Source organism: Sarcophilus harrisii, chromosome 4, assembly GCF_902635505.1.
Source record: "Sarcophilus harrisii chromosome 4, mSarHar1.11, whole genome shotgun sequence".
NCBI lineage: Eukaryota > Metazoa > Chordata > Mammalia > Dasyuromorphia > Dasyuridae > Sarcophilus > Sarcophilus harrisii.
Genome location: NC_045429.1, coordinates 297,451,761 through 297,475,766, shown reverse-complemented (window position 1 = coordinate 297,475,766; position 24,006 = coordinate 297,451,761). Strand labels below are relative to the sequence as shown.

The 24,006-nt window shown below is 35.3% G+C and overlaps 1 protein-coding gene across 1 annotated transcript in view; it reads left to right on the top strand.

The window, feature by feature from the left end:
* Positions 1 to 23,655, top strand: part of SHISA6 (shisa family member 6) — a 545,098-nt gene extending 521,443 nt beyond the window's left edge. The window contains exons 5-6 of the mRNA XM_031965534.1: positions 13,269 to 13,421; positions 17,366 to 23,655. Coding sequence (XP_031821394.1) covers positions 13,269 to 13,421; positions 17,366 to 17,919 — 707 coding nt within the window. The 3' untranslated portion in view covers positions 17,920 to 23,655. The remainder of the gene's footprint in view (positions 1 to 13,268; positions 13,422 to 17,365) is intronic.
* Positions 23,656 to 24,006: the final 351 nt, after the last annotated feature.

Below are 24,006 nucleotides of genomic sequence, written 5' to 3'. Positions count from 1 at the left end.
ATTCCTCTAATTTATTTATAATCTCGTTCTTTATGCCTAAATCATGAACACATTTTGATCTTATCTTGGTATACAGTGTTAAGTGTGGGTCCATGACTAATTTCTGCCATACTAATTTCCAGTTATCCCAGCAGTTTTTGTCAAATAATGAATTCTTATCCCAAAAGTTAGGATCTTTGGGTTTGTCAAACACTAGATTGCTATAGTTGACTATTTTGTATTGTGAACTTAATCTATTCCACTGATCAACTAATCTATTTGTTAGCCAATACCAAATGGTTTTGGTGACTGCTGCTTTATAATATAGTTTCAGATCAGGTACTAGGCCACCTTCATTTGATTTTGTTTTCATTAATTCCCTTGAGATTCTCGACCTTTTATTATTCCACATGAATTTTGGTTATTTTTCAGACTCAAAAATTTTTCTTGGAATCTGATTGGTTGCACAAATAAATGATTAGTTTAGAGGGTATTGTCATCTTTCTTATTTTGGGCCTATCCAAGGAAATTAATATTTTCCAATTATTTAAGTCTGACTTTATTTGTGGAAAGTTTTTGTAATTTTGCTCATATAATTCCTGACTTTCCTTTGGTAGATGGATTCCAAATATTTTATGTCAACAGTTATTTTGAATGGAATTTCTTTTGTATCTCTTGTGTTGGATTTTGTTGGGATGATAAAATGTGAGGATTTATGGGTTTATTTTGTATCCTGCAACTTTGCTGAAGTTAGTTATTTCAAAGCTTTTTTAGTAGAATCTCTGGGGTTCTTAAAAATACCATCATATCATCTGCAAAGAGGATAGTTTGGTTTCCCATTGCTTACTCTAATTCCTTTAATCTCTTTCTCAACTTTATTGCCAAGGCTATGTTTCTAATACAATATTGAATAATAATGGTGATAGGGAAAACCTTGTTCCCCCAGATCTTATTGGGAAAGGTTCCAGTTTTTCCCATTGCATATGATTTATGATGGTTTTAAATATATGCTCCTGACTATTTTAAGGAAAAGTCCATTTATTCCTATCCTCTCAAGTGTAGGAATGGATGTTGGATTTTATCAAATGCTTTTGCTGCATCTATTGAGATGATCATATGGTTTTTGTTAGTTTGATTATTGATATAGTCAATTAATGCTAATAGTTTTCCTAATATTGAACCAAGCCCTGCATTCCTGGTATAAATGCTACTTGGTCATAGTGTATTATCCTGGGGATGATTTTCTGTAATCATTTTGCTAATATTTTATTTAAGATTTTAGCATCAATATTCATTAGGGAGATTGGTCTATAATTTTCTTTTTTCTGTTTTCACCCTACCGGTTTGGTATCAAACCATGTCTTATCATAAAAGGAATTTGGTAGGACTCCTTAATCTTTATTTTTCAAATGTTTCTTAGCATTGGGGTTAATTGTTCTTTAAATGTTTGGTAGAATTACATTAAACCATCTGAATTTTTCTTAGGGAGTTGGTTAAAGATCTTATTTCTTTTTCCAAGATGTTTAGGATATTTACTTTTTTCTTTAATTGGGCAAGAATTTTAATTATTCTTCCATTTCTTTTGTTATCAATTTATTAAAACGGGCAAGTAATTCCTAATTATTCTCTAATTTATCTTATGGAAGTTCTCCTTTTCATTTTTAAGAATAACAATTTGATTTTCCCTTTCCTTTTTTAATCAGATTTACTAATTTGTCTATTTTGTTGGTTTTTTCATAGAACCAACTCTTAGTTTTATTAATTAATTCAATAGTTTTTTTTTACTTTCAATTTTATTGATCTCTCCTTTTATTTTTATAATTTCAAGTTTAGTGTTTGACTGGGTGTTGGTGTTTTTCTTCTTTAAAATATGAGTTCTCTCTGGGAGACAGGGTTTCTTGGGGAGGTTTTCTGGAGGCAGCCTTAGTTTCAGTTGCAATCAATAATTACTCCAAAATGCGTCCAGCTAGTAAAAATGCAAACATTTATTTTCTCCTTCCAAAATAGCCTGGTTAGTTGAGGCCTATCTCTCTGCTTGGTTCTAAGAGCTCTTTCAGCTTTGTCCTTGACTTCTGCCTCTGCTTTCTTCAGCCTCCAGCCAACACCAAGGTGGAAGATGCAATGAATCTCTCTTGCCTCCGAGAGAGGGCTTCTAGCTCTCAATCTCCCAGAGTACTGTATCTCTGAGCCCTGGGAATGTTCCCAAGTAAAAAAACTCTAGAGTAGCTCACTGAAGCACTATTTATGCTGCTTCTCTAAGAGTGGGGTTGTGGCATATCTCCCAGTGTGCTCTCTGGCCCTAAGAGCTTCAAGGGAGGTGTGAATTCAGATATCTCATACTAAACCCTGAAATCTCCCAAACATGTGAACTCCAATGAGTACTTAAATATTTCTTGCTTCTATGAGCTCTCTAAAGGTGTGAACACAAGCATCATTTCTATCAGTTGTACTTAGTACCATGTTTCAAGTTTTGGCCCAAAATATCTCCTTCTAAGATCAAATCAATCATATTGAACCATGCTAAATTAGATAATTATTGTCTCTATCAACTCTAATGGCTTAACACTTTGTAAAGATTCCAACAACTGGGGGTTTTTAATTTGTTCCTTTTCTAGCATTTTTAGTTGCAAGCCTAATTCATTGACCTTTTCTTTCTCTATTTTATGCAGGTAGGCCTCTAAAGATGTGAAATTTCCCTTTATTAGCGCTTTAGCTGTATCCCACACATTTTGGTATGATGTCTCATAATTGTCATTTTCTTGGGTGAAGTTATTAATTATGTCTGTGATTTGCTGTTTCACCCAATCATTCTTTAGTCTGAGATTGTTTAGTTTCCAATTATTTTTTGGTCTACTTTCCCCTGCCTTTTTGTTGACTGTAATTTTCATTGCATTGTGGTCTGAAAAGGATGCATTTACTATTTCTGCCTTACTGCATTTGAGTTTGAGGTTTTTATGTCCTAATATATGGTCAATTTTTGTATAGGTTCCATGAAAAGAAAGTCTTTTCTTTCTGTCTCCATTTTGTTTTCTCCAGAGATCTATCATATCTAACTTTTCTAGTATTCTATTTACCTCTTTGACTTCTTTCTTATTTATTTTGTGGTTTGATTTATCTAATTCTGAGACTGCAAGGTTGAGATCTCCCACTATTATAGTTTTGCTGTCTATTTCTTCTTGCAGCTCTCTTAATTTCTCTTTTAAGAATTTAGATGCTACACCACTTGGTGCATATATGTTTAATATTGATATTGCTTCATTAGCTATGCTACCCTTTAGCAAGATATAGTATCCTTCCTTATCTCTTATAATTAGATCAATTTTTGCTTTTGCTTGATCTGAGATCAGGATGGCTACCCCTGCTTTTTTGACTTCCCCTGAAGCATAGTAGATTCTGCTTCAACCTTTTACCTTTACTCTGAATGTATCTCCCTGCTTCAGGTGTCTTTCCTGTAAACAACATATTGTAGGATTCTGACTTTTAATCCATTCTGCTAACTGCTTCCTCTTTATGGGGGAGTTTACCCCATTCACATTTATGGTTAAAATTACCAATTCTGTATTACTTGCCATCTTGTTAACCCCTGTTTATGCTTTTCTCCCTTCTTTCCCCTTACCCCCCTTCCCAGTATTAAACTTGTGAGCACCACTTGCTTCTCACAGCCCTCGCTTTTTAGTATCCCTCCCCCCCCAAGAGTTCCTCCCCCTATCTTACTCCTTTCCCTCACAGTTTCCTTATTCCCTTCTGCTTAGCTTATTCCTTCCCTTTTCACTTTTCCCTTCCCACTTTTCAATGAGGTGGGAGAAGTTTCACCATAAATTGAATATGTCTAAAATTTTTCTCTTTAAGCCAATTCTGATGGCAGTAAGATACCCACTATATTCATCCCCCTCCATTCTTTCTCTCAGATATAATAGGTTTCCTTTGCCTCTTTGTGAGATGTAGTACCCCCAATTTACCCTTTTTCTGGTACAATGTCCTTTCTACCTCTAGTTTCTAAAACAAAGTATACATGTATTCTTTATTCATCTTTATAGCAGAAATATAATTCCCAAGATATCTTTTTACTTTTTTAGTTTCTCTTGAGTTCTATATTTGTAGATCATACTTTTTGTTAAGTTGTGGTTTTTTCATCAAAAATACATGAAATTCGCTTATTTTGTTGGACGATCATCTTATTCCCTGGAAAAAGATGCTCATTCTGGCTGGGTAAGTTATTTTTGGTTGCATACCGAGTTCCTTAGCCTTTTGGAATATCATATTCCAGGCCCTTCGATCTTTTAATGTGGATGCTGCTGGATCCTGGGTGATCCTTATTGTGCCTCCTCTCTATTTGAATTGTGTCTTTCTAGCTGCTTGCAGTGTTTTTTCCTTCGTCTAAGGGTTCTGGCATTTGGCCACTATATTTCTTGGTGTTTTGATTTTAGGATTCCTTTCAGTAGGTGATCAATGAATTCTTTCAATGTCTATTTTACCCTCTGTGTCTATGACTTCTGGGCAGTTCTCTTTGATAATTTCCTGGAAAATAGTGTCCAGGCTCTTTTTTTCATCATATTTTTCTGGAAGTCCAATAATTCTCAGATTGTCTCTCCTAGATCTATTTTCCAGGTCTGTTGTTTTCCCAAGACGGTATTTCACATTTTTTTCCATTGTTTGATTTTTTTTGGTTTTGCTTTTTGTCTCTTTGAGTCATTCAATTCCATTTGTTCGATTCTGATTTTCAATGAAGTATTTTCTTCACTCAGTTTTTTTATATCTTTTTCTAATTGTCCAATTGAGTTCTTTTGTTCTATGGAATTTTTTTTCCATTTCGCCAATTTTATTTTTTAGAGAGTTATTTTCTGTTTCCAGTTCACTAATCCTATTTTTCAAGAATTTGATTTCTTTATCCACTCTGTCTTTAAATGAGTGAGATGACTTCTCCAGACTCTTTTGCCAAGCCTCCCTCTCCTTTTCCTATTTTTCTTCTAGCTCTCTTGTGAGAGCCTTTTTAATTTCTTCTATGAAATTCATCTGTGCTGAGGAACAGATGATCTCCTCCTATGGGGATTCACTTGGAGACAGTCTGTTTTTAGTCTCTTCAGGGTTTAGAGTCTGCTCTCTATCCATGTAGAAGCTGTCAATGGTTAAAGTCCTTTTCAATTTTTTGCTCATTTTGTCAGAGAATAATCAGAGTCAAACTAGTAAAGAAAAAAAGATAAAAACCCCAAATGGAATCTGCTTTTTTGGGGGGAGGGGCTGGGTGGTGTTACCGAGCTTCCTCTACAGACTGCGGGGGCAGGGGGGGGGGAGAAGGAAGTCCGGTAGTCATATCCTTGACAGCATCTTCCAAATACTAATTTTTTTCTCTTAAGTTTTTCTGCATCAGACTCCATAGGACTCATAATCAGTCACTGAAAGAACCTTATAATTTGCCTGTTATTTCTTCTGGGGGGGTTTCATGTTACATATAGCAAACTAGCAACCTCTAGTCTTCGGAAAGACCTCACCCTGTGTAATGAAACTAATTAGAACTTTGTCAAGTTTTCTGTTTATAGTTATTTAAACAGGCTTATGATTTCATAAATATAGGAAACTTCTAGTGAGGAATTTTTTTTCCAATGCAGGTATACACCTTCCTGTAACTGATAGTTTTAAAGGACTGCCTGGAGCACTTAGAGGTTAAGTGACTTCCCCAGGCACCTAATGTGTCAAAATTAAAAAAGGGGGATAATGATTATATTGTCATTAATCAAATTACATTACATTACACACTCTGGATCTATTATCACAATTCTCATTCAAATTAATGATAGTCTGCAGAACACAGTCTCTCAGGACTTAAGGAACAACTATGGAGTTGTGAAGGACCTTTTAATGCTTATGAGTCCTAAACAATGTACTTCCTCCCAGTATCATCAGTTGAGAATTAATTTTGTCAAATATTTTTAAATAGCCTTCATAAAGGAATATTTTTAAGATGATATAGTAAGAACAGCTGGTACAAAACATCCCTGCAAAAGTCTGTGACTTCTCCAATTAATACATTCAGATTCCAGGGGAAAGTGATCTCAAGCTTAGAAAGCATACATGGCAAAACGTAATTCATAGCTCATAATGGCTGGAGATCCTTTTCTCCCCTATACTCATCTTTGCTGGCCTCTTTGTAGAACTTCATCCAGTATGGCCTTGACTCACAGTGCAGATACTTCTACCAGCCACTGTCTTGGAGAACAAGACTAAAATCCTCTGGATCCTTTGTGATAACAAAGTCCCATTCTAGCCAAGGATGGGCTGAGGGGAGAGCAAAGCAAAGATATAATGTCCTCTTGTCTTCCTTGTCCCAAGGAAAGCCTTGTCAGAAGGTTTAGTTAAAACACCCTTTATAGTTAGCTGTTTTGGGGAATCCAAATTGTCATCAGATGCTAAAAACATCTGAGTTCTGAATAGATCTTTTATTTTATAGATGAGTCAGAACACTCAATGGCATTCAATGTCAGTGTCACTGCAGTTCATCTGAAGACATTTCACACAATTGAAAATGTTTGATTTGGTCATTGAGAGTTTTGCCTAAAGTATCAGGGCATCTTATTCCTTGCTTTAACTAGAAGAGGGAGATTCAATTTATTTAACCTCACCCCTACATTGTTTCCTCAGTTTTGATATTTGCTGTCCTCAAAATGCCTACTGCAATGTATTTGGGAAAGTCTATTAGAAAATTCTAACTCCTTAAGTATCACTTTCATGATAGGGAGGATCCATGTTAACATTTTTGAATCCTTCCCATTCCTTTGTTTTAGAGTCTTATGAGAAGTCAGTGTAGCACAGTTCATAATCAAATCCAATAATATTTGATTATGAATTGTACCACACTGACATTTCATTATTTCACACTTACAAATAAATGATGCTACAATTTATCAAACTGATTCCATTTTCCCAAAATTCTATTAGAACATACACACACACACACACACACACACACACACACATATATGTAAATCTACAACAATACAATTACCAGTCTTCTTGACTCCAAGGTGGGCTATCTATCCACTACACTACACTTCCTCTCTTGCTATTTAAATCTTATTTTAAAGGATTGATTCTATAGTAATAAAGGATATAAACCATTTAAAAAATTAAGTATGGAAATTGCATCGGATATAATTTGTGAACAAAGAAAATTGTTTGTACTTCCAAAAGTACATATAAATAAGATTATTCCTCCCTTAATCTTTCTTACTAGAGAAAAAATAATCTCATGATTTATCCAAGTTCATCACCTCTCTTGAATTTTGTGATTCCATCCTCATTGGTTTCCCATTTCTTTCTACTTTTCCAAATTGTTCTTTAGGCAGCTACTTAACTGGTATATCTAAAGCATAAATATGTACTGAGTCTTGCTCAGTGTGGATCCCTCTTGAGTCTGCAGTTCCCTCTTGAGTATACAGCTAAATACAAATTCTTTATCCTGGTGTAGCTGCTTATAAGCAAGGAGTCTAAAGAGAAGCATAATTTTTTTTCCAGTTGGAAGGGAAGACTAAGGGGTAATAGGAGGTAGCAGTTTTGAAGGGCAGAAGAGCAAAGGAGATTTTGATCTTGTGGAAAGGAGAAAATGGTATAATAGATATGATGACTTGTTAGCTAGATAGGATGTTGCTGTCTTAAGTTTAATATAATCATAAACAGTTGAGGACTTATCTGACTCACTGTTTCACATTAAAGAGATCTGCCTACTAAAATTTGAAATTTAATTTTAAATTGGACATTTATTTTTCTCCTCACTTTCTCCCTCCCCCCTTAGAAAGAAAAAAACATATATATACATATACTTATATATAACATATACATATGTACAAGTATATATAACATATACATACACACATATATATACATATAGTTATATATGTGTGTGTGTGTGTGTGTGTGTGTGTGTAGTCAAGCAAAAAAAATCCCTCATTGGTCAAATCTATTAATATGTGTCTCAAATTATCTATTTGTCCATTACCTATCTCTCAAGTGATGGGCAACAATCTTTGTCATTAGTGTTCTAGAGTCGTGGTTGGTCATTTCATTAATTAGGATCTTGTCTTTCAGAATATTTCAAATAAAACATAACCAGGAGGACAATTCATACTATAATATAAATTTTTGTTATAGTATGAATTGTCCTCCTGGTTAAGTTTACTCTACTCTGCTTTATTCACACAATTTCCCAATTTTCTCTGAAACCATCTTTTCATTTCTTATACCTTGATAATATTTCATTAATTTATATACAGTCAATCCTCAACATTCCTGTATTTACCTTTCATTATTTCAAGCATTCCAGTGTTTTTATTAGTATCTCATTTTCACTTTCATGTCAGAAACTACATATATTCTCACTTTCATGGCTGTGCAGTAGAGGAAAAACAATAAAGGAGGAAAATATTTATAAAAGTGTTCATTAATTTACTTCAGAAAGTGCTAAAGTAAGCTCTCAAGTACCTGAAAATGAAATTGAAAAAATGGAAAAGCAACTAAGTCTTTGGGTAAATGAAATTGTGGTCACTCCCTGCCCTATCCCTAGAGCCAGCAGATAAGAGTGATCTTTTTTCCTTCCCTGTCTTCCCCCTGTTGTTTATCTGGTTTCCCTAGTGTGTCAGGCTCTAGCCCTAAAGAAGCCCAGCCCAACTGGTTAGAAATTCTGAAATCTAACTAGCCAGGTAACTCACCTTAAGATTTGTACTTTTCCTTGGAGAGTTGTCCAACAACAAACTAAAAAGGAGATGAATTGACAGGTTCCTCCTTTTCCTTTATTACCTCAAGGTTCTTCCAACATCACTGTCTTTGCCCCTTCACATTCTGTTTCTCATTGCTTCTTCTGTCCCGTGCACTTTATTGGTCATTTCATTGTTAGTGTGTTAGAAAAAGTGCCTATTATCAAAATTAATGTTTTGTTATAAAGAATTATATTCAGAAAAGTGTATTTTCAGCAATTAATAGAAAATTATAATTTTTGATTGTTGGAATACATGGGAGAGCTGTTGGAATACACGGGAGCCCCCTGACAGTAGCTGCTGGAGGTCCAACCCAGAATGGAACTCCTCTTGTGAAAGGATGATACAAGAAGACTGAGAAGCCACTGATGTTCTCTGACTTCTCTCCTGAAAGGCTGTTGTATTGTCTGATCTCTCTTCTCTTCCCTCTGCCTCCAATTTATCTCATTCCTAGTCCGCAACAACTGTCAGCAAAGGCTGCCCTGCATCTCCTTCAGATGTTACAATCCACAGCTATGGAGGCTCTTCAGGAATTAACCTGTCCCTTAACATTTGATGGCCCTAAGAACATAACCCACTAGTTTTCATGGGTTCAATGTATCAAAAGTCACCTTTTTTTAAAAACTTTTCTGAAGTTTTCCAGGAAGGTCACCCCATAGAAGTTGAGGATTGATTGTACCATCATATGCAGTCATCTCTCAATTGATGACGAATCCATATTTTCTAGTTCTTTACCGAATAAGATTTGCTGTAAATATTATAGTGATTTTTTGTTTCTTCGATCTCTTCAAAATACAGCCTTATTAGTGGTATTGTTGGGTCAGTGGACATACATGATTTATCACATTTTGGTCATAATACTAAATTGCTTTCTAAAGTGATTGGACTATTTCACAGTTCCACCAGCAATACACTATTATGTCTGTTTTCCCATAGCCTCCTCCAGCAGTTGTCATTGTCATTAGTTTTGCAAATCAAATCTTACTGAGGTAACTTCAGTACTGCTTTCATTTGATTTTCTCTAATTTTAGGTGTTAGAGCATTTGTCATATAGCTATACACAGCTTGGCTCTTTTTTCACACAAAAAAGGGTCTTTTCAAATCCTTTGACCTTTTGCCAATTGTGAAATGACTTCACTTCTTACAAATGTGAATCATTTCCTTATATCTTGACAATGTTATTTAAAAATTGCTGTATTTTTCTCCAGTTAACTATTCCAATTCTATTCTTATCTATATTTGTGCAAAAAACTTTTTAAGGTTTTATGAAATAATGTTTGTTTTATCTTCAGTGAGCCTCTGCCTCGTTTAGTCATGAATTCTTCCCCTATCCAAATACCTGAAAGATAATTTCTTTATTATTTTTTAAATTTACTTATATTGTGTCCTCTTGTACATATACTTTTTATTTGGATCATATCTTGGTACATGATATAAGATATTGTACTAAACTTAATTTCTGTCAAACTGCCACCCATTTTTTAGGAAACTTTGTCAAATAATGCATTTTTAACCCAGTGTTTGAGTTCTTTAGCTTTAGCAAACATTAGTCTAATTTTAGCAGATTTTATTCTATTCCTTTGTTTTAACTGTATGGGTTTTTATGTTAAAAGTGTTTTTCTTGCAAACAATCTTAAATTTTATTTCTATCCTCTTCTATTTTGTGAGTGAGTTTGAACATGTCACAATTATGATCATTGATTATTTCTTTCTTTCTATCCTATTCTCATAATTTTTCCTCTCTGTCTCCAACTTTCTTTTTAATATAAAATCCTTTTATTTAACTATCTCTTCATGATTTCTCATTTAAGATTAGGGTTTATTTCTGTCATGATTAATAACTCTCCAAATCTACTGATGTTCCTATTCCCTCTTTTCCCCTCTTCCTTTATCCATTTCCCTTTTTCTAAATCAAACTCTTTGCATATGTGATTGTATTCTCCATATTCTATGCTTTTATGACCAGTTCAGATGAAAATGAGCTTTAATAATGCTCACTCTTCCCACATCTTTTATGTTTGTATATACTTCTACTTTGGCACCATGATAATGTGAGATATAAGATTAAATGATTATCTAAGTTCCTCTCTCCTCCTTTCCTCTTTCTTCTTTACTCTAACCAATGTATTTCTTTCCCCTTCCTCCCTTTCCTTTCATCTTTTTAACATCATAAAAACAAAACAGAACCACCTGGTCCCTCTATTTAATTTGATTCTTTTTAGACCTTTTAGTGTTTTGGTTCTGAAGAGATCCTTATATCAGTTTATCTCCCCCCACCCCCCACATTGATTATTTAGCCTTTTTATATTGCTCTCAACTCCTGTGTTTATATTTCAAATTTTATATTTACTACTGTTCTTTTCATCAGAATTGCTTGAATGTCCTCTATTAATTGAAAATTATTTTTTCTTTGTAGGATTATATTGTTTTGCTGAATACATTATTCTTCATTCTTGGTTGTAGTCCTATATGTTTTGCCTGTAGAAATTAAGCATTCAATGTGCTCCACTCCAGTATAATGGTAGCTTCTATATCTTACATAATTGCTGACTATGGATCCTCAGTAATTGAATTCTTTCTTTCTCTCTACTTGTTTAGAAGGCTCTGAAATATTCTGGAACTTGATTTAATCATGTACAAATGGGAAAATCTAGAGAACTTCACCACATATAGGGAGTCTTTAATTTGTGCTCTGCACTGAATTCTTGTTGAGCATACTTCTCCCTATTTTATGCTTCACTTACAAAATTAAATGGTTCCCTTTTACTTTTAACTGCATTGGTTTTATTTGTGCAAAAAAATTAAAAACTTTTCAGTTTTATGTAATCAGAATTGTCCAATTAATATTCTATGACTGTTTTAATCCCTTGTTTTATAATGAATTCTTCTCCTAATCATGATCCTTAAAAGCAGTTTCTTCCTCACTTCTCTAATTAATTAATTATAAAGTTTATATAACAAGTCTAGTATTTCTTATGAGCTTATTTTAGTATATAGAAAAACCTTTATCTAAATATATCTACCACACTACTTTTCAGTATTCATAGTAGTTTTTACTAAGTACTAAATCCTTATTCTTTTCTTAGGGTCTTTGAATTCATCAAAGATTATGCTAATCTACGTCTGTATGTTGTCTACTCAATCTGTTCCACTGATTAATTTTCTAGCTTTGTAACCAGTACGATTGTTTGCTTTATATTGCTTTGTAGTAAAGTTTAAAAATCTCATACTCTTTCTCACTTTTTTCATTGTTTTCTTTGAGAGTCTTGGCATTTTGTTTCCCCAAATGAATTTTGTTATTACTTTTCTCACAACTTAAAGTAACACTTTAAATGTTTAATTGGTATGACACCAAATAGGTAAATTAATTTAGTTGGATTTTTATTGCATTATTTTAACCAAACAATGAACAATTGAAATCCCTTTATTTTCCCCTAAATACTTACCATGATCACTGCAAGATAATATGTCCAAGTGTCCCTCTCATGAAATGCTGTTTCTTGTTGCTTTTCGACACATAATATGATCAACTTCACTAATTTATTTAAGTACAGGTTTAAAGTGTTGCATCAGTATCAGTAATTGTTATTCAGAAAGATAAAGATAGGGATGTGCTGATAAATGTTTAAGAAATACTTCTGGAAAAACAAAATGTAAACCCAACACACTTTAAAGTTTAATTTTCATTATTAACATTTCCTGGAGCTGCCTCCAGAACCTTTTGACAGACAAATATCTACTCTGGTTTGAAGTTGAATACGTTAAAACTTTATCTCTTTCAGGCCTGGGTAATCTTAGAATTATACTTAAGAGACTGAGTTGGAGAAACCAGTTTGATAAAATTTGCATTCTTTGGTCACACTACCACTTCCTACCTATCTTTTTCCTCTTTCCCAACTCCAGGGGTATAAGAGAAATGAAAGGTGGTTTGGATGAAATGGAAAGTACTGACTAGACTGGGAGTCAAGAAAACTGGGTTCTATTTCTGTTTATGCCCTTCACTAAGTATAAGAACATTCATACAGAGTTGGGAAGACCTCAGGGATCATCCTGGTTCAAACTTTTCATTTTATAGAGTAGAAAAACCCAGATAGGTTAGGTGACTTACCGAAAGCTGTACAGAAATTATGTATTATAAGGAAACTACTGAACAAGGCAATACCACTCTGATACTTCATTTCTTCACCTGTAAAATAAGAATGTTGGACTATTACTAAATGGTCTTTATAACTCCTTCCAACACTGACATTCTATGATTTTTATGAGGAAAATTCTCATAAGGAGTTCATTTGGATTTGCTGTGTGGAGTGCAGAGTAGGAAAGAGTCCAGTGTTCTCCAAGCTGAAATCCTTCCCCATTGAATAGCAACAATGTTCTTTTGGCCCAAAACAGTAGAAGGAATATATGTTGACATTATTGGTAACCCAAACTCATCCTGGGGTGGGGCTGGGGAGGGACAAGGACAGGAATTCTTGCCTTGTAAATGTCCTTGCTAAAGTAGTAGCAAGAATGTTTTGATGGCTCCTTTGTCTTTCTTTCTTGCAGAAAAGCCACGGATAAACAACATCCTGACATCAGCCACAGAGCCCTATGACCTTTCTTTCTCTAGATCCTTCCAGAATTTGGCTCACCTTCCTCCATCCTATGAATCTGCAGTTAAGACCAACCCCAGCAAATATTCATCTCTGAAGAGACTAAGTAGGTGGTGTTTCCTTTAGTTGTACTTTAGTCTCAGGTTGAAGACACATTTTCATTTCCTTACCAGGAGATGGGAATTTGTCCCTACTTTTTCTATCTAGATAGAAAAGGGATAAGGATGAAGAGAAAGGAAATACAGTTTAGTGAAATGATGTCAAACTCATAGAAACCTCTAATATATATGTGGGATATTGATAGTTTCAAAATGTAATGTTATTTATGTTTAGTTCATTTTTTAAATAGTTCTCAATTATATTTTAATTAATTTGGGGATATACTTTGTAATATTGCAGCTATCCGTTTGATACCCTCTGGTTTAGTGCACATAGTTGTAAGTTTATTTTAACATAGATCTGTGAAAATATATATATTTCAATATAATAGGTTGATTTGTAATTCTATGTATTTTATCTCATGCATTTAAAAGTATTATTCTAAGGTCCACAAGATTCACCTAATAACCTAAATAAATCCATGGCGCACACATGTGTGCGCGCATGCACACACATGAACACACACACACAAACACAAATGTTAAATCCCTGATTTAGTGAAAGTAATGCGAAGATTAAAAAGCCTGGATCTCAGATTTAACTCTTTCTTTTACTAGCTCTGTGACCTTAAAAAATTAATTTTTCTAGACTCCAAATTAAACTAAATGATCTCTCCAGTCCTTTCCAACTGAAAAATCCTACAATTTCTATAACTCTTATGAACTGTTTGCTGAATGAAATAACAACTCTTTCCTTCTCAAGTTTGAAGAGAACCTGAACATTACAAAGGGTTAGTCTATGCTACGTTTCTCTCCACTTTACCCTAAGTCCCAAAGCAAGATGCACTGCAGTTATTCTAGTGTTCTCTCTAGAAGTCTCCTAAATATTACTGACTTGTGTCCAGTGTAAAAACTATAATAAACAAGATATCTTTTCACCCTAGCTCCAGAGTTTACTAAAAAGGCAAAGTTCAATAGAGCAGTTTCCTATCACTCTCATTTTCCCTTCCTCCATTCAGAAAACCTGAGCTAAGACTTAACCTGACTGATAATGTGACAATTTGGGACTTCTGCTCCTACCATTAGTTTTATCAATTTCTTTTTATGCAAGTGGCTCTAGAAACTCCAACACGGTTATTTGTATCCAAGGAGTCTTTGAATTTGGAAGGAATTAAACATAAAAGGCAAAGAAATGCTATGGAGAAGACTCATTTTACAAATACTTTAAAATGCCCCTTTATATTTTAGCCACAGATAGAGACCAGGGACTGAGTGTCTTCTTGAAATTAACAATTAACTTATTGAAAGAAAGTAAATGCCCAAAAGACTCCTTTATGACTGCCTTTGTGGCAGAAAGTGTAATTTCTATTACCAGGAATATTTATGGCTGACCATCTCAAGAAATTCTCAGTTAGATGGTGAGGATTAAGATCATAGAGCTTGCCTTAAAACAGTAATAAGGGATCCTGTATTTTGTTGAAATTTAAAAGATGAATTCTGTGAGAATCTTTGTTTCTTATGATTATCTGTGAATGGAATATGTGTGCATCCCCAGAGATGAACACTAGTTTGATTTGTATGGAGAATATGTGAAATACATACAAACTTTCTACAGGTGTGTTGGTATGTGTGTTCATCCTCTAAGAAAAGGAAAAAGGAAGAAGTAGAATGTAGAATAAAGTAGAAGTAGAATAAACTATTTCACATAAAAGAAGTGAGAAAGATCTTTTATGGTGGAGAAAAAGATGAGGGAATGAGCCAGGAAACATTTGAATCTTACCCTCATCAGAATTGCTCAAAGAGGGAATAATATATACATTTAGTTGGTTATTGAAATCTATCTTACCCTACAGAAAGGTAGGAGGGGGAAAGGATAAATAAGGGTGGGAGGCTGATAAAAGTGAGGGTGGATTGGGAAAGGCAATAGAAAGAAACAAAATTTATTTTGAGGATGGACAGGATAAAAACAGAGGAAGAGAGAGACAGATAGACAGAGATACAGAAAGAAAGATAAACAGGGGAATAGGATGGAGAAGATAAACAATAATCATTTTAATGAAAAAAATGTACAGCAAATTTTTCTGTTAAAGGATTCATTTCTTAAATGAATAGAAAACTAAGTTAAATTTTTAAAAATAAAAATCATTCCCTAATTGATAAGTAAATGGTTAAAAGATAGGAATAGTTTTCAGATGAAGTAATTAAAGCTGTTTATAGTCATAGAAAGAAATGCTCTAAATCACCATTGATTAGAGAATGTGCATTAAAACAACTCTGAGGTACCATCTCACACATATCATCATATCGGTTAATATGACAGAAAAAGAAAATGACAAATGTTGAAAGAAATATGGGAGAGCTGAGGAACTAATGCATTGTCAGTGGAGTTGTGGACTGATTTAGCCATTCTGAAGAAAAATTTGGAACTATACCCAAAGGTTTATAAAACCATGTATTTCCTTTGACTAAGCAATATCACTGTTAGGTCTGAACCCCAAAGAGATAACAAACTAAAAGAAAAAGATATATATGTACACAAGTATTTCTAGCACTTCTTTTAGTTGTGGCAAAGAATTGGAAATAGAAGGAATGCTCATCAATTGGGAAATGACTGAACAATGGCTGAATAGATTATGATTGTGATGAAATACTATTGTACTATAAGAAATGACAAACACAATGCTCTCATTATATGGATTGAGGCAAATTAAGATAGGCAGAATCAGAACCAGAACACACTAACATCTATATTATACAATGATCAATTGTAAATGATATAGCTATTCTCAGCAATATAATGATTGAAAACAATTCTGAAAGAGCTGTATGTTATCCATATCCATATCTAGAGAAAAAAACCAATGCGATGAAAGCATACTTTTTCTTAAACTTTCTTTATCTTAGTATTTTTGAACCAAGTCTTCTTTCACAACATGACTAATGTGGAAATATTTTGCATGGCTGCATGTAGATAGCCTATAATGTATAAATGTTAAAACTGAATCAATGAATGTTTTTTAAAAATTACATTATTCAGGAAAAATATATTACTGAATATATTTTTAAAAGATATGACAGACTAATCTCAAAGAGTTTTTTGGAATCTAATTTCTGCATTTGGGTATAGAAAATCACTGACAGAAATAATTAATTTGTAATTGAGAGTATAAGTGAAAAGAAGTCATTAAGTCAGTCAACAAAATGCTAAGAATAGTCCAGTGAAGTCCTGAGAAAATATAATGAAATATTTAAGGAAATTTGAATAAGAAAACTTAGAGAGTTTTTTTAGTGGCATTGAAGGGATTTGAGATGATCCTTAACCACAATCACTTGATCTAATGATAGGTTATTTCTGCTATGTATTTATAAAGGAAAGATAAATGCCTATGTACTTGGCACACAGTACCACTTCATAAATGCTTATTGAATTTACTTAAATTTCATGTACATAAATAATGTGTGTTTTGAGAGGGTAGTTCATAAACTGTGTTAAGAGAAAGTGTTGGATTGATGGCTGGTTTTATTTCAATGTTATGAGACTGGTTCTACAATTCAGCTGCCTGTGAAGTATCATGCACTTAGTGTGAAGCTATTAACTGCTATTTGGTGGTGATAGAAGGAGGAATTTCTCAGGGCCAGGATATTATATCAGATTAGGAATCAAGAGACCTAAATCTTAGTCAAAATTCTGGCACTATGTAGTTTTGTGATCTTGAGCTGATCTCCTCATTTTGCTAAACTTTAATTTCTTCTGTAAAATGAGGGAATCAGACCAAAAAATCTCTAAAATCCCTTCTAGGTTTGACAGTCAATAACTTTATTATAGGGATTGGGGGTTGAAGTGATATTGTGCTATTATGGGGCTTACTCTCTCTGTAGCCCCTTATCCCTGAGGATTTGACAGTCTCATATTCTCCCTCACCCCACTGTATTATTTGTCTCTCCCCTACAGCTGACAAAGAAGCTGATGAGTACTACATGAGGAGGCGTCACCTCCCTGATCTGGCTGCCCGGGGCACACTCCCTCTCAATGTCATTCAGATGTCACAGCAGAAGCCCCAACCCCGCGAGCGTCCTCGCCGGCCAATACGAGCCATGTCTCAAGACAGAGTCCTGTCTCCTGAAAGGATGATGCCAGAGGAGTTCAGCATGCCCTATGACAGGATTCTGTCTGATGAGCAGCTGTTGTCAGCTGAACGCCTACACTCCCAGGATCCACTGCTGTCCCCAGAGAGGACAGCCTTCCCAGAGCAGGCTCTGTCTCGTGCTATGTCTAACATGGATGTCTTTGTGTCTACACCTGTGCTGGACCGCTACCACATGACCAAGATGCACTCCCATCCTAGTGCCTCCAATAACTCCTACAATACCCTAGGCCAGAGTCAGACCGCAGCTAAGCGCCAGGCCTTTGCAACTCGGAGACACAACACAGTAGAACAGCTGCATTACATCCCTGGACAACACACCCACTACCATACATCCAGCAAGACTGAAGTGACTGTGTGACTGGGGTCAGAGCCAGGGACAGGTTGGGTGGAGGTAGCTAGGAGAGAAACCTGATTGTTATCCCTAAAAGGGTCTTGGGGACTCTTCTGGTCCTTGTCATTCCACACTTTCCTACCTTATCCACAAGTGGATAATTGTAGAAAAATATTCAAGGGAGGGATGGGGGTCAGATGGGCTGCTTCTGCAACAGAAAGTCATACCCCCTCCTAGAAGTACAGCCCAAGTCTCCTGGCACTGACTTACTCTGTCTTATACAGCTAAAAGGTTTTCTCTCACTTTTTCAAGCGGAATGAAGTTGTGAGAAAAGGAGATAGTTCTGAGCCTCCCCAGCAGCATCTCCTTGTTCCCAAATACTTTCTCAATAGGGGCTCAGCTGTTAGAGACCCTCAGTAACACTCTTCCCTCCCAGCTGGGTTGACCAGGGTATATGAAGAGTTGGCTGGTTAGGTTGGCAATGTGGTCTCATTCATTTAACTAGAATTACATCATGGAAATCTTCTAGTGCCTAAAAACTTTCTGCTCACCAGAGCAGTGAAACTGCTGTGTCCATAAGCACAAAGATAACTTCCTTGCCCTTCATCAGAGTGCTCTCAGACCTTACTTTCACATAAGCCTGAAAACAGACAGGTTTCCATTATTTCTTATGTTCCTTCACAGAAACTCTGAGTTTGGGAAATTTACCTAACCATATCTCCCTTCTAAGCATTCTCTGCACACCCTGAGTACTCAGAGGGTGTACTCCTTTCCTTCAGGTCTGTTCTCTGTGAACCCAAATGCTCATGGTCCTCTAATTCAGAAGCCCAAGAGCTCTCCTGAAGTGGTGATGAAGTAAATTCTCATAAAGAGGGAAACCTTGGCCTTCTATGTATAGAGAATTCATATCAGAGAACTGGATAGCCTCAGCATCTTCTCGAGGAACCCTAAGTTCAGAACTCTAAACCCAGACTACAGCTCTCATGCAGGCCTATTTCCTCTTCCCAGAACCCAGCCTGACCTCCTATCTAAGCCTCACTGTGATAGCCATGATCTCTAAGGGGAGTTACTATTTCCATAATTCCTGGCCCCGCTTTCTTAACCCCATTCATATCAGACTGGACTGTTTCAGATGCAGTCTATTTTTTAACCCTCTAAGAGGGCAACCCAGGCCAGAAGCAGAAAATTATCTTTAGATAATACTGCCCCTCCCATAAGGCAACCTGTGTTTCCACCTTACCATCTTAAACTTCATTCTTCTCTTTTGGCCAGACACCAGTCCCCTGTAATCTTCCACCTGTTTTGTCCTTTTGGGGACTTCTTTTCGCTGCTTACCTTCCCTTCTCTGTTCTGTCAGCTACAAACCTAATTACTCAGTATCTACAGCTTCTAGAATTTATTACTGGTCCGGATTAAAAAAAGGCAGAACAATTTTGAAAATCTACCAATGGGATTTTACTTTATTTAATGTTTTATTCTAGGCCCTTTTCCTAGCCCAACTACTTTAAACTACTTTACCCCCCTTTCCTATTACTTAGGTCAAAGAAATAAGATGGAGGTATTATTGAGGGAAGGGAGAGAGAGGGGAAGGAAGACCAACAGGCTAATAGATCTAACTATATAATCTGATCATTGGGTAGGCACTTCATTTCAAATCAAGTCCTTAAATTTTAGTTCTGAGTTGCTGCTGAACCATCTGCTGCTATACTCTGACCCAGACAGAGAAACTAAATGGAGCTCATGTGTATGCTGCTGAGTAGTCTCATCTTCTGCAGAGTATAGGTAATTTACTAGCCTGAGGCTGACTACTAAAATGAGGGTGTGCCAAGCTATTTTCACTTTTGTAGAGGATGGCATCTTCCTCATACTTAGGGCTACGGTGCCACTGCAGCTTCATTAGTTTCCTTTCCAGGATGTTAAAAAGAGAACATCTTCTATGAAAACTCTCAATTAATGGCCCTAATTGTTCCCAGTGCTTTAGTTACTCTAGCCTTCTATCACCACTTCTACCAACCTGTTGGATGGAGTATAGCATAAGAACATAATATTATAGAGACAACCATCCTATTATCTCCATCAAAAAAAAATTAGGCTCCAAATGAAATGACTTTTAAATAGGGTATCTTTTCATCATCATGAAGGTAAAATATCTCCCACGTTGATGTGGTGCCTTCAAAGGCTAGAAAATTCTTCCATGGAAGCCTTGTAAATTTCCCATCACACTAGATGAGATGACATTGAAATTAATTAGTTTATTCAACCTATTTGAAGAATCCTAAAGCTCTAATTTTTGTTTGAACTTTGGGAAAATTACTATCAGTAGAAGTATGGTAGAGTGGAAAAATATATTGTTTCTGGCTCCAAATCCTGTGTCTTTCATTTACTATCTTCATGACCCCGGACAAGTCATTTAAATCAAAAATCACAGATTTAGAGCAGGAAAGGATCTTTAAGGCCAGTAAGTTCAATTTCCTCATTTTAACAGATAAGGAAACTAAACACTAAAACCCTAAATGACTTGCCAGAGATCACATATAGAACAAGTGGCAAAGCTGAGATTTGAACTCGTGTCTTCTAGCGATTCCAATTCCACTGCACCATTGAGCCACACTGCCTACTTTGTGTCTCAGTTTCCTTTTTTGTCAAATTAGGGGGAATTAGTACATGACCTTTGAGGTTCCTTCCACCTCAAAATCTATGATCCTATGACATCCCATCATCCCACTTTCCTAATTCACTGCTCAGGCCAGTCTCACTCCAAAGTGAACAGAGACTCCTCAAATGATTGGTATGGGCCACTTGCCCTTTAGCTTCGCTGTATGGGGAGTGTCATGGCTTCTAATAGCTAAAAGAAGGACAGATTTTCCACATGTAAACCTTATGAGGGCTAGTCCCCACAGGTTCATCTGAGTTTGTTTTTTAAGCAACATGTGAGAGAATTGGGTTCAATGAAACCAAATATATCTATTACAGGTTCATGAAATATTCAGTTGGCCACATGAGTAGTGAGGGAAATCCTATCAAAAGCTTTAGCACAATACCAACAAACCAAGCCAACTTTATCCACTTTGTGGGAAAAGAGAAAGGTAGAATTTCTACTCTACCAAGTGTTCTGCATTTCCACAACCATTCATAACCAACAACTGATATACCAATTTGCATTTCTCATTCTCTCAAAGAAATCAATCGGTAGAAAATCCATTTAGTAAATTTCCATAATCTTTGGCAGAGCATTCTCTCTTGAATGTTTGAAAATATATTGTCCTCCTTATTTTGGTCTCTATTCCTTTTTAAGTTCTGATAAAGATTCAATTTGATGCAGTTTAATTTAGCAAATATTTATTAAGCACTTACTAGGTGTAAGAGATTGTGTTAAGCATTGGCAGGGACATGAGCCTGCAATTGAAGTGTCTTTCTTCTTATTTTTCTCCTATAACTGCCTCTTTGTGTCCTCCTAATCCTTAAAAGAATATACAACTCTTAATAAAATTGAGTTCTTTTGAATCTTGCCATGGTTCCTGCTTCTGTGAATTTACAGATTCCAAAACTTTTATCAAGTAGTCCTTAACCATATAGAAACCATATAGTGGAAACACTGATGGACTTTGGGATTCACAAGTCAATTAGATGATAGATGATCTTCCAAGTATCAACTTTCAATCTCATCTTATTCTATATCGGAATATCTTTCTTCTACTTTCATTTTAATTCAATTCCTTTTTTTTTACTCTATATCCCAGCACTGATCTCCTCTACTTAAAACTTGTCTATGTACTCTCCTCAGTTGCTTTCCTTTCCTCTCTAATGCTGATCCCTTCTCCCTATCCCTCCTCTTGTCTCTAGCTCTATAAAGCAGAAATCTAGATGAAAATAATGGAATTAGTAATTCCTGAGGTTCCAGGTACTTTCCTGCCAAATCCAGTTCTGGCCACATCTCTTAGCTCCTCAGGGATCTCTCAATCACACTTGTTGTCTCCCTCTTTTGCCCTTAACATATTAATAATACCTTATACTTAATACTTAACAAAAACAATTTACATGAATTATCTCACTTGATCTCTTCTTCTGTTTGTATGTGGTATTTACCATTTATCTCCAAAAGCTGAAAGTTTAGTTGGTTTCTCAGAAAGGGAAGGAAAGGAGATCATTCTCCATTGTATTTCCCAAATCAACTCTACAGTTATTCATATCAAGCACAAGTGAGAAATTGAACTGAAGAAATTACCTAAGAGTCTGCCTTTGACATACACATGACTATATTTTAAAATCATTTATTTACCTCTTCTAACAAACCTGGAAACTTGTTCTGAAAGTATTTCAAGGGAGCTAATATCTTAGTAAAGTATTTTTCAACATTCAAATACTACTTTCATAAGCAAACTATTGTTTTGCTGGAAAAATTAGTAAAAGAAGTCTTTCTGGGTTCTCATTGGATTTTCATTCACATCTTGATCCTCCTTTACCCTTGCAACTTCTGACTCCCATCTGATCTTCAGATTTCTCCTTTCTGAGCTGTACATACCTCATTATGTCTGATCCACAGTGAAATTCTCAGCCACCAAGGGCATATCTGGTATAGGGTTGGCTCAATATTCTTGGCCCACTGAATTAAGATCTTGAAACTGCATGTTTAACTATCTAACCATTCAATAGGCTTGATTTAATAGGTTGATTTTTATAGAAACTTGCTTATATCAGAAACACCCAAACTATTCAAGGCTTCTACCCTTGAGGAATTTGTTTCCTTTTTCAATGTGGCCCAGGCTGAGAGACAGCTAGAAATGGGATGGAATATTGAGAGGAATCGGGGAGGTGGTTTTGTCCATGAAGTCACAAATCTTGTGCTTAAAATTCCTTGATGAGCAGCATCTTGAAAAGAACAAGGTTTTGTGATGTAAAAAAAAATTTTTTTCTAAACAGCAATGAGATTTGTCTCCTTGAAAACAACTCTGGACACTAAGGTTGTGATCTAGTTGGAGAAAGTGAAGAAGGAGAAAGTGAAGAGCTCAGCTCACAGCTGAGCCTCTGGGTATTATATGGAATTGTTACTGCCCTTATACCTTTCTAAAACCTCCTGGTGACACTCCAGTAAAGGATTATGAGATGAGACAAGAAGACAGGATCAAAGTCAAGATAACTTAGACAAATCACATATATCTACACATGTACCATCATTCCTCTAGTAGTGACAAAAAATAACATTGTGTGCCTCCTTAATGTCAACATCTATAAGGAGAAAATATCACTTCTCAATTGTATCATTCTTCCCCTCTTCAACCTCATTTCCTCTTGCAAAGGACCACCGCAAGGGGATGTCCCATTCATGTTCTTTATTAATGGTGGATACGCTCTTAGTTCTATAAGTAAACTAGACATTTTGTAGTAAGACATTCTCTAATAAAAGCAATTCTTACTTTAAGATTTTAATTTGGGTACACTATTTCCTAAGAGGGATTAATGAACATTTTTATGCATTAGCCCAATTTATGGATTTCATCTTAATTATATATAGTGATACCAATGAAAAATTACCTTTATATCTGTAACTTTGCACAGATTCTTGATTAATCATTAAGCTTCAAGATGAGCAGTACACTACTGTTTCCTCTGTATTATTCTCCTTGTTCTACTTACCTGTAAAAGCACATTCTGTATGTACTGTAAACAAATATCAGTTTAGTAAGATTTAGAGTCTTAAGGATTTTTCCACTTTTGTCAGTAACAAATATTTATGAATTTAAAAATAAAGCAGTTTCAACAAAAGTATTGTGTCTTTAGCTCTTCAAGAACTAAACATCACCTATTTAAGAATGTTTTTCAGATCATTATTGGCAAAAAGACCACAAAGTATACATCTCTAGGCTTGGAGAAAGATTGAATTTATTATGTCATTGATATAAGAAATGCCCAGAGGAAATAACTTCTTCCACTAATACAAGTTGGCACCTTTTTTCTTCAACTTATTGTCTTGAAAGTTGCCTGAAGCATCCAATTAAATCTATTTGCCTAAGGTCACACATCCAGTATCTATAAGTGATAGGACTTGAAGCCAAGTTACCTGTCTTCAAGTTTCACCCTCTTGCTAATATGCCATATTGTCTACATTAAAAAATC